Source organism: Gadus chalcogrammus, chromosome 17 (genome assembly GCF_026213295.1).
Source record: "Gadus chalcogrammus isolate NIFS_2021 chromosome 17, NIFS_Gcha_1.0, whole genome shotgun sequence".
NCBI lineage: Eukaryota > Metazoa > Chordata > Actinopteri > Gadiformes > Gadidae > Gadus > Gadus chalcogrammus.
Window position 1 is genome coordinate 747,830 of NC_079428.1, and position 11,048 is coordinate 758,877.

At 52.9% G+C, this 11,048-nt stretch overlaps 2 protein-coding genes across 2 annotated transcripts; one reads left to right on the top strand and one right to left on the bottom strand.

Moving 5' to 3' along the window:
- Positions 1-35: 35 nt before the first annotated feature.
- On the top strand, positions 36-5,871 carry ttc5 (tetratricopeptide repeat domain 5). The gene is made up of 9 exons (XM_056575584.1): positions 36-321; positions 687-819; positions 1,336-1,547; positions 1,819-1,969; positions 2,095-2,186; positions 2,931-3,134; positions 3,643-3,857; positions 4,449-4,593; positions 5,286-5,871. Exons 1-9 carry the CDS (start codon positions 277-279, stop codon positions 5,403-5,405), a joined length of 1,317 nt encoding a protein of 438 aa, XP_056431559.1. The 5' UTR covers positions 36-276; the 3' UTR covers positions 5,406-5,871.
- A 944-nt stretch (positions 5,872-6,815) lies between these two features.
- LOC130370380 (E3 ubiquitin-protein ligase CCNB1IP1) lies at positions 6,816-10,367 on the bottom strand. Its single transcript, XM_056576141.1, has 5 exons — positions 10,277-10,367; positions 9,433-9,787; positions 8,767-8,913; positions 8,021-8,189; positions 6,816-6,997 (listed from the first exon to the last, which is right to left on the bottom strand). Exons 2-5 carry the CDS (start codon positions 9,733-9,735, stop codon positions 6,816-6,818), a joined length of 801 nt encoding a protein of 266 aa, XP_056432116.1. The 5' UTR covers positions 9,736-9,787; positions 10,277-10,367.
- Between the last annotated feature and the right edge of the window lie 681 nt (positions 10,368-11,048).

Sequence of the window (11,048 nt, forward strand, 5' to 3'; positions counted from 1 at the left end):
ACTATTTAGCGGAGGTACACACATGCAGACTTCCGCTTAAGCCCATCGATCGGACGACAGATCACCATCCAGCCGTCAGACATCTAACTCTCACTCTTCCGGTGTTTACAGAGCTGTCGGAGGGTGATGGGTTCATATGAACCTCTGTAGGACGTCACGCTGTGCGGGAGATGAACGCATGACCCGCGGCTCAGTGCTTTAGTCTCCTTTTGTTCCTGCAGGTGAACTGGTCCAGTCCTCCTCCTCTCCTCCTCCTCCTCTCCCAGGAGCAGAAACATGGCGGAACCCACCCCGGAGCAGGAGGAGCTGCTCTCGCTGAAGGTGATGCTCCTCTTTTACCCAATATAAGATGTGTGGTTCATGTGCAGACTGGTCATTTTTATGTTAGATAATGCAACATCGGATTTGTTGTATGATGCTGCATCGTTACTATAACAACCGCATCACACCGGTCCGTCCTTCAGACGTGTTGTCATTGTTTTACTCACTTGAGGCCTGACCCCAATTTGTCGTTTATTTGTTTGTGTCACCTCGACCGGTTTGTATGCTTGTGTCCATCAGAGTCATCTTAACGTCTTCCGTCTCAATGAGACCCCACCCATCCTCTCCGACCCCACCCCTTCGTTCACCTTTCTTAAGCTGGTGTCCTCTCTTTCTCTGAACAACACGTTACTTCTCCCCCACAGGAGCTTGTGGACGAGGTTTATAAATTCCGAGATTGTTATTTCGAGACTCACAGCGAGAGCGAGGCCGGGAAGAAGCAGGGCGAGGTGGCTCAGAGGATGAGGCAGGCCCTCAAGACGCTAGAGGAGAAGGAAGGTAATGCAGCCTCCGCAACACCATCAAACACACCATTAACCACTTGGATCATCTAGGCTCAGTTTCAGACCAGATAATAAGGGCGGCATGTGGCTCAGGAGGCAGAGCGGGTTGGCTGGTAACCGGAAGGTTCCTAGATCGATCCCCGGCTCCTCCAAGCGTGTCAAGTGACATCTCACCCTAACTGCTCCTTATGAGCTGGCTGTCGCCCTGCGTGGTTGAATCCGCCGGTGTGTCAATGTGTGAATGAATGGATGAATGTGGGGCAATATTGTAAAGCGCTTTGAGTGACCACTTGTTAGAATAGCGCTGTATAAATACAGTCTGTTTACCAATTATAATGCTGATATTTTCAGGTAGGTTATATCACGTGTCACCTGTCCCAGACCAAGTTCGATTCCGACTTTCCTTGTTCTTCTTCGCTGTCCCGGCCATAAATACACAAAATTAAGGGCCACAAATGTAATATAAATGTATATTATCAACCCACCTGGTTCGTGTGGATCTCCCCCCCAGAGCGCTTCAAGCACAAGGCGGAGTTCCTGCTGCAGAAGGGGCGGTGTCTGAACGTGGCCCCGGAGTTCAGCGGCCCCGCCGAGGAGAGCCTGTCCCGGGCCGTGAAGCTGGAGCCGGGCCTGGTGGAGGGCTGGAACACGCTGGGGGAGCAGTACTGGAAGAAGGCCGACCTGGTGGCCGCCAGGAACTGCTTTACTGGGGCGCTGCAGCAGGTGGGGTCACATGACACTCACACAGGTCACATGACGCTCACACAGGTCATATGACGCTCACACAGGTCCCATGACACTCACACAGGTCACATGACGCTCACACAGGTCATATGACGCTCACACAGGAAGAAAGACGATGCATCTTAAAAAATATTGTTTTCCAAATTGTAAAAATGTAGGGATATATATATCACATCCCCCGAATTAGCGCTCTCTCTCTCTCTCTCTCTCTCTCTCTTCTCTCTCCTCTCCTCTCCCCCCCCCCCTGTAGAGTAAGAACAAGGTGTCTCTGAGGAACCTGTCCATGGTGTTGAGGCAGCTGCCCTCGTCGGCCGGCGAGGAGCAGGGCAAGCGGGTGATGGAGAGCGTGGACATGGCGCGGCAGGCCGTGCAGATGGACGTCTCAGACGGGACCTCCTGGTGTGAGTAGCCCTGGCCGGGCCGGCTGATTCACTCACCCAGGCTCTGCAGAGCCTCCCCCTCGCAGAACCCGTGCACAACTTCCAGTGAGCTTCAGTGACGCCTCATTCCTGCTGTCCTTTAACAGACATCCTGGGGAACGCCTATGTGTCGCTGTTCTTCACCTGTGGACAGAACCCCCAGATGTCCCAGCAAGCACTGAGTGCCTACGCACAGTCTGTAAGTACCAAACACTGAGTGCCTACACAGTCTGTAAGTACCAAGCACTGAGTGACTGCTCACAGTCTGTAAGTACCAAGCACTGAGTGACTACACAGTCTGTAAGTACCAAGCACTGAGTGACTACACAGTCTGTAAGTACCAAGCACTGAGTGACTACACAGTCTGTAAGTACCAAGCACTGAGTGACTACACAGTCTGTAAATACTCACGGGCTGCGGCGTACAGGGAATGGGTTAAAGGTCCCATGGCATGCCACAAGGTGTGGGCAGATTAGCCGCTACAAGCCGTATTGGAAATCTGTCCCTTCTGATATCACAGGTGGGCGTGTCCACCTAGACGTGCGCTGGATAGATCAGTCTACCAGCCTATCCAGTGGACGGTAGCCAATGTTGCTCATCTATCCGTCACACATCACAGGTGGACACGCCCACCTGTGATGTCATAAGGGGCAGATTGAACGGCTTGTAGCGGCTAATCACACCACACCTGGTGGCATGCCATGGGACCTTCAACCTAGTGGTTGTTTGCGCTTTGCACTTGGTTCTACGAACACCCTTACTGTGCCGACAGCGATATATTGTTGTTTCTCTTTCTTCTGACAAATGTACTTATTGTAAGACGCTTTCGATAAAAGCTTCTGTTAAATGCCCGAAATGTAAATGTAAAAGGTCCATGAATCAGTGGCCATGTGAGGAACACAATCTGACCCCTGACCTTTGACCTCTGACCTCTGGGCTGCAGGAGAAGGTGGACCGCATGGCCTCCTCCTACCCCGAGCTGCACTTCAACCGCGCTACGCTCTTCCAGTACGAGGAGATGTTCGGCTCGGCGCTGGGGGGGTACGGCCGGGCCGGGGCGCTGGACCCCGGCTGGGCGGAGCCTCCGGAGCGGGAACGCCAGCTGCTGGAGTACCTGGGGAAGGTCACGGAGCTCATGGAGAACAAGGTGAGACTGACCCCGCCCCCCGCCCACACACCTGGTCACCAGGTGAGCACGAATGTTCTCCCGAATGCCCGAGACAAATTTCTCCTCAGGGAGACCATAAAGGCTTATCTTATCTCATCTTATCTTATCTTAATGGCCGTGTCATTAGTGTGGCCATTAATGAAAACATCTAGTCGGCTAGATGTTTTATTGTTGTAGCAGTCAAAGGCCAATGAACATCTAATCACTCTGGTGCCGTAAAGGTTTGAACGGTGCTCTTAAAGAATTGCATTTCTCCGCCATCAACATTTGCTATATTATCAGCCAACTACTTTTTGTGTTTGTATATTTTCTACTTAAATTCGTTATTATTTCCATTATCTTGAGCTGAGCAATGGTAAAAGAAAAAGAAACGTATAAGTAGTAATCTGTATCAGCGCAACGTCGCTAGGGCTTGCACCGCCACCCGCGGCCGCTAGGGGGCAGCAGAGCGCCGTGTTTGAATGCGTCCCCGCTCTTACCTCCGCAGGGGAAGGTGAAGGCGCGGCGGCTGCGGACCATGCTGGCCAGCCTCAGCACCTCCTCCCTGGGGCCCTGCTCCTCCCCTCAGTTCCGGTCGCCCGCGGGCCGCGTGGGGAGCCTGGAGCCCCGCACGCTGGCCTCCCTCGCCCACGGCCCCAACGCGGGGGCGGCCGCCATGGGGAAGGTGGTCTTCAGCCTGGCGCCGGACGACCGCATGGCCTTGTGGGTAGTGGGAGTCAGGTGCCGCGGTTGTTGAATCGAAGTTATTCAGTTTGTTGTGAATCCTGATAAGTCTGAATAATGTGAATCCCACATTTTTATTGTTGATTCACTTGATTTAAAGGATACTACTCTTTACCCATACTACTGCAAGAAGAATAACATGCACTGCTGCCATCGTGTACACGTTATGTAGCATCTCTATCTCGCTCTCCCTCTGGTGTCTCTATTTGGTGTCTCTCTGGTCCCTCCCTCTGGTCTCTCTCTTTGGTCTCTCCCCATCTCCTTTCTCACACTGGTCTCTCCCTCTCTGGTCTCTCTCCCCATCTCTTCCTCACACTGGTCTCTCCCCATCTCTTCCTCACACTGGTCTCTCCCTCTCTGGTCTCTCTCCCCATGTCTTCCTCACACTGGTCTCTCCCTCTGGTCTCTCCCCCCATCTCTTTTCTCACACTGGTCTCTCGCCCCATCTCCTTTCTCACACTGGTCTCCCTCTCTGGTCTCTCTCCCTCACACTGGTCTCTCCCTCTCTGGTCTCTCTCCCCATCTCTTCCTCACACTGGTCTCTCTCTGGTCTCTCTCCCTGGCCTCCAGTACGTTCGGCATGGTGGACAGCGAGGAGACGTGCATCGTGGTGATGGTCTACAACACGGCCGACAGCTGGGGCGTCCTGATCGGAGACACCGTGGTCATCCCCGAGCCGCAGGTCAAACGGCAGAGCGTCACGCACAAGGACCAGGTAGGGTCACCGTGGTTACAGGACCAACAAACCATGCATGGGCTTCTGTGCTGGCGCTATGGAGGGCTGTTCCCCCGCCCTGCTGATGAGGTGCTGAGGCGAGACCTGTCCTCCGCTGATCGGGGCTGAACCGCAGGGACGTTTACAGGGCATTCGGCAGGACGACCGTCAGAGGGATTTAAAGGCAGGGCCCGGCCTGGGAACATTATCAACCAATAAGAAGTTCTGCATGCACTCGCATGGGTTCAGGCTAGATTAAAATGTTTTGGGCTCCTACAATGAACCCGCGGCGAGATCCCCCTCTCTGGTGGAACACGTTCACTGCCGTTGCTTCTTGCCCGACACACTTCATCCTCTGACGGGCCGTGGTCCTGCACTGGAGCTGTCAGCTCTGCTAGTGTATGGGCTTACTAGTCGCCCTATTGCGTCACATCTGACCATTCAACCGAGTGTGTTTCTCTAGATCATATCACGGTGTCACATGATACACCTATGTTCAACCCTACTGTTAAACCTCTGGGTTGAAGTCCATCGATTAATAATAATTCATATATTTTATTCTTCCAAATAGTCGATGGGTTAGAAACCAACCGCATTTAGAAAGTGTCATATCAATAAAAACCTCAACAGGCAGGATCTGGGTCCCCTGCTGACAGGATCTGTGTCTCCCCGCCCCCCCCCGCCTCCCGCAGTCCTTTGACTTCAGGAGCGTGCGTGTTGACACACCCCTGCTGCTCATCGTCAACGGCAAGCGGCAGAACGCCCAGAGCCAGATCGCAGCCCGGGTCAGCTACAAGCCGCAGAGCGAGTGAACGCCGCCGCGGCGAGGAGCGGATCGCGGCGAGGAGCGGAACGCGGCGAGGAGCGGAGCGGCACGCGGGCGACGGCAACCAAGGAGTCGGGATTTGGTTTTTGGGAGTTTGAACGACATACTGTGATCTGAACCCCTGAGATATGTAGCATGGAGTTCCAGAGGCCCCGCCCACACGCGGCGGTTTTGATATTTTCTTCCTTGTTTTGTACATAGGAGTTGTGACCCGTTACCTGTTATTGAGGAACACTTTTGTATATATTTATTCATACCCTTGCCTTTTTACATTGTTGTCAGGGAGTGGAGTTATGTTAAAATTATGTGTGTTGAACCTTTTGAGTTGTAAAATAAACTTGGTTTAAGATGGACGACCTGACTACCTGACACACTTTGGTTGGACACTCGATGTTTTATTGAATTGACTTGTAGAAGTTTAGTGTGAAAACCCACATTTCCTGATTGAATTATCCTCTACGCAACTAGAGAACTATACTGTATAACTAACTATACTCTAACGATAACCATTAGCTTAAATAAACAGGTGGATCCACATCAGGGTGACGAACACCTTTTGAGGTGCGTTACCTGTTAGAAGGGTAAAGCAGAACATTAGATAACAATAAAGGTCACTTATCTCAAACACTAATACACAGCGTCCACTGGAGCTCCACCCGGCGACTGAAGGACCAGACCACCTGCCTGGGGGCTCAGGGGTCCTGGGGGGGGCTCAGTGGTCCTGGGGGGGGGGTCAGTGGTCCTGGGGTGGGAGGGGGCTCAGTGGGGGCTCAGTGGTCCTGGGGGGGGGCTCAGTGGTCTTTGGGGGGGGGGGGGGGGGGGGGGCTCAGTGGTCCTGGGGGGGGCTCAGTGGTCCTGGGGGAGGGGCTCAGTGGTCCTTGGGGGGGGCTCAGTGGTCCTGGGGGGGGGGCTCAGTGGTCCTGGGGGGGGCTCAGTGGTCCTGGGGGGGGGCTCAGTGGTCTTTGGGGGGGCTCAGTGGTCCTGGGGGGGGCTCAGTGGTCCTGGGGGGGGCTCAGTGGTCCTGGGGGAGGGGCTCAGTGGTCCTGGGGGGGGCTCAGTTGTCCTGGGGGGGCTCAGTGGTCCTGAGGGGCTCAGTGGTCCTGGGGGGGGCTCAGTGGTCCTGGGGGGGCTCAGTGGTCCTGAGGGGGGGCTCAGTGGTCCTGGGGGGGGGCTCAGTGGTCCGGGGGGGGGCTCAGTGGTCCTGGGGGGGCTCAGTGGTCTTGGGGGGGGGGGGGGGGGGGGTCTTGGGGGGGGGGCTCAGTGGTCCTGGGGGGGGGCTCAGTGGTCCTGGGGAGGGGCTCAGTGGTCCTGGGGGGGGGCTCAGTGGTCCTGGGGGGGGCTCAGTGGTCCTGAGGGGCTCAGTGGTCCTGAGGGGCTCAGTGGTCCTGGGGGGGGCTCAGTGGTCCTGGGGGAAGGCACGGCCCCTCTCCATGGAGGGCGTCCTGAGGTGGAAGAAGGCGCTGGGGCGGCCCAGCTCCAGGCCGGTGAAGATGCTGCCCTCCCCCTGGGGGCCCATGGCCAGGAACGGGGGGCTGGGCCTGGGGGAGCAGGGCGGTCTGAAGCCCCCGGCCGGCCCCGCTGGGGGGCACAGGGGAGGGTTAGGGTTCCCCTCATGGAAAAAGTCTTTCTTTTGTCTTATTTCTCTTTGGGATTTAATTTAATATATCATTTTCATTTCATTAAGGGCAATTAGCAGAAGACTTTACCCAAAGCCACCCACTCACAATAAGTATTAGTGTCAGAAGAAAGAGAAACCACAACATATCTCTGTGGGTACAGTAAGGATGGTCATAGAACCAAGTGCCAAGCACTAACTATCACTAGGTTAACCCATTCCCCGTGCACAACACAGAAAGGTAGGATAAGACGCTACACAATGCTATTTACTATTCTGAGTGCAAGGACCTACAACATATAATAAGGGCTTACATTACTTACAGAGTTATAAGAGGAAACATTTGATTATTTGACCCCTCTCCTCAGTTCTGAAGGTTGATCATTTAAACCTCTTTATTCTTGGCCTTGAAATGCCCGTCCTCACCAAACCATGACTTCCTGGTGGGCTGACCTCCCGAGAACTACCCCCCAGGGTGGACGTAGTACTCAAGAGGTCCCCCACAACAGGGAGTCTGTGTAGATAAGTAAGTACCTATCACACTTGGCTTCACGAGTGGTGGTTCTGTGTCAGGGAGTTTTCTAAGTCCAAAACCCCCCGACGGCGAGTTATTGAAATTCATTTTGAATATGGCGCCATGCGGTCGTAACAGAGAACACCCAACAGAGTCTGTGGGGAGGCTGTCTGAGGCTCTGAACCATCACAAGTTCATCGCCATAGCATAGCAGTATTTATTATGAATTGGAAATATGAATTAGTTTGTTTGTAACAAAGCCAAACATCATGTGTGGAATTTTTAAGCATACGGTTTATGAATCATTATTGGTTAACATTAGATATCTGATATGCTATCATCATGCTATCAGATATTTGTATGTACTAGGACAACCCCAACATTGGGATCACCCTAACTCTGGGACCCCCCTCACACTGGGACCCCCCTCACACTGGGACCCCCTAGTGGATCATAGTCTGGCTCTCCTCACCTTGGTGGAGCAGGTGGTGGGGGTGTCTCGCCGGCTCCTCCCTCTCCACCACCACCATGTTGCGGAGGCGCAGAGAGTCGTACAGGCCCTGCAGCTTCTGGTACTGCCGGTTCCTCTCCATCAGCCGCTCCGCCACCTCGCTGTACTTCCTCTTGTACTCCTCCATCACCTGGGGGAGCAGTTCACCGACACACCGATATGAGCGCCTGGGCGAGGGGTGGCGTCGGCTGACCGGGGGAACTTTGGATAAACCGCGCTGAAACATGAGGTATTATGGTCGCCAATGGTTACCTTTAGTAATGGTTCGGTGCGGTTAAGGCCATGGTAGGACTCTGGGCAGCGACTCCAGGCTACCAGACCACTACAAGACGCTGGGGAATAAGTACTGCGCTGAAGTAGACTGCCTCTAATTAAAGTCATAGAAATGACGAATGTCTGACGGAGGGGAGCGGGTTGGGCACCGAGTTTAAAGGCCCCCCCAACAGGCATGGACGGTAAAGTCGGCTAATATTAGACATTAAACGTTTAAGAGGAACTGGAAAATCCTCTGGCTTTAAAGAATTACATGACAACGATCAGAGGTGGGTCTTCTGTAACGAAACGGGAGCTGTCACTTTGTGGTGCAACCCCCCACCCACAATATGGTCCCAACGTTTAGGAGCCGGCGGCTTCACAGCACACATGTGGACCTCATCATCCAGCCCTTGGCTTCAGTAGAGCCCGCTCAGCTGGAGCTCTGATGGTACCTTCTTCAGGGACGATATCTCCCCCCGCATGGCCCCCAGGTCCAGCTCCCGGCTCTGGTTCTGCTGGTTCAGCATCTTCTCCAGCTGCTTGACCTGCACCTCGGCCCGGGACAGGGTGTAGTCCTGGTACATGCGCTCCTGGTGGATCTGAGAGCAGGTACAACGGAGAATCAATCCTCTGTGCTGAAGTGTAATCGTCCGTAAAGTACCGCTGTTGTCCAGGGAAAAAGGCTGACGCATCAAACCATCGCAGAACCAGTTTCCTCTCCAGTCAACGTTCAAGTAATAGGATGAGGTTTCTAAAGAATAAAAAGCCTACCTTGTGAGGTTAATACTGCCATTGGACACACAGTGTGTTGTGTGTGTTTGTGTGTGTGTTTGTGTACCGGTTAATGTGAGGCTTCAATTGATTAGAGGGACAATCTGGGACTATAGAGGCCCTTAATAAATGCCCGGTCCCACTCGGTTAGGGTTTGGAGTCCGCTGGCCCACTCAGCAGCACCAACATGCAGTCATTAACCCCACGCTTCACTCAAAGCAACATGTGCACACAGAGACAGGTGGACTACAGGTACGGGACAGGGCGGCTGGGGGGCTCCATCCCCACGCACACAAACAGGGCGCGACAAGCGGGTAAACAACAACAAACAAACAAACCGCCCGGACCTGGTAGCTCCAGAAGGCCAGCGCCCGGGTGCTGATGTCCAGGACCACCTCGGGCCGCAGCCCGGCCAGCACGATGGCCTTGTAGTCCTCAGAGGGGGACAGCTCGGTGCGGACGATGTCCAGCTTCCCGGACAGGGTGGAGGAGCAGGCGGGACAGACGGCAGGGGAGCGGCTGAACTCGCCAGAGCCGTGCTGGTCGCAGAAGGCGTGCGAGCAGGCGGTGACCCAGGCGAAGCCGCACAGCTTGGCCCGACACTTGGGGAAGTTGCAGAGGAGAGTGTCGTCGCAGAGAGACAAGGCCATGGTCCGTGTGACGGGATGAAGGCCTTCAAAGATCAGCTTCCTACCCCAGAGCCTGTACATGGACGGGGGATATACATCGTTAGTTTGGGGGTCAAAGCTAAACATTAGGCCCTCAACCTAAAACATAAAGTTTATTAAGTCCATTAGCAAAAATTATTCAGCATATTTTCATTTTCTGATATTCTAATATATTAAAGACTATATATCTAACTATATAACTAACAACTCTGGAGTCAATATAGTTATTAGAATAGCAAACATAAATCACTGTCATGGTAATCAATGGAAAGGATTGTCTTCAATTGTTGAAGTTATTAGAATAGCTAACATAAATCACTGTCATGGTAATCAATGGAAAGGATTGACTTCAATTGTTATTCGTTTAGGAGACATATGCTTTAGTGTACACATATTAAAGACACGTGGGCATAATATATGTAATTATCAATAATATAAATCATTATTCGCCGTTTGTGTGGATACTATACTATACGACCTGTCCACCTCTGATGTAAATAATGTAGTTTATCGCCTCCCTCACCGTGTAAATCAACGTTATTAACGAACATACGAGCTAGAAGCTAATTAGCATAACTAGCTTAACGCCAACCGATATCATCCTACGATCTGATTGGTCCTTAGCTGATTGGCGTACGTTCCAATCAGAACCGTCCAAGCATTAAACCCAATTCGCAATATACGGAAACTGGGGGGGGGGGGGGGGCGCAAATAAATACAAGAATAATATTTAATTATTATTTAATTGAATTATTATTTGATAATTAATAATAATCTAATAATCTTCTAATTTTAGCGGAGTTCGTTCTACATGGATGGTTTTTTAGACGGTTAAATGGACGGCAGTCCATTCACAGTTCAAAACGAGGAGTCCTCCTGCTTTCCTCCACGCAAGCTTTGAGTGGCCCGGCTCTATAAAGTGAGACACCTACTTAAATATGTTCTCCCCCCTCTCTCCCTCTCTCTCCCTTTTATCCGAGCCCCCACGTGGTCCGGCCGGGGGTGAAAGAGGGGCATTGTGTGAGCGTTTCTGGGGGTTCATAGTGAGCGGGGGAGATGCTCAGTCAACCACGTCCAGCACGCCTATTGTCGCGGATTCCTATCTATTCTCTGCCTTTTAAAGAGAGCCCCAGCGTAAGGTGGTGCTGGTGGGTGGGGTAGGGGTGGGGGGGGGGGGGGTCTGTAGGCCAAGTCATAATGGGCGACATGAAATACATGGTGTGCGTTGGGGATGAGTGTGGGTCCTCGGCTGGTGTAATTAGCCCTGGAGAGAATTAAAGGGGGAAATACATCCA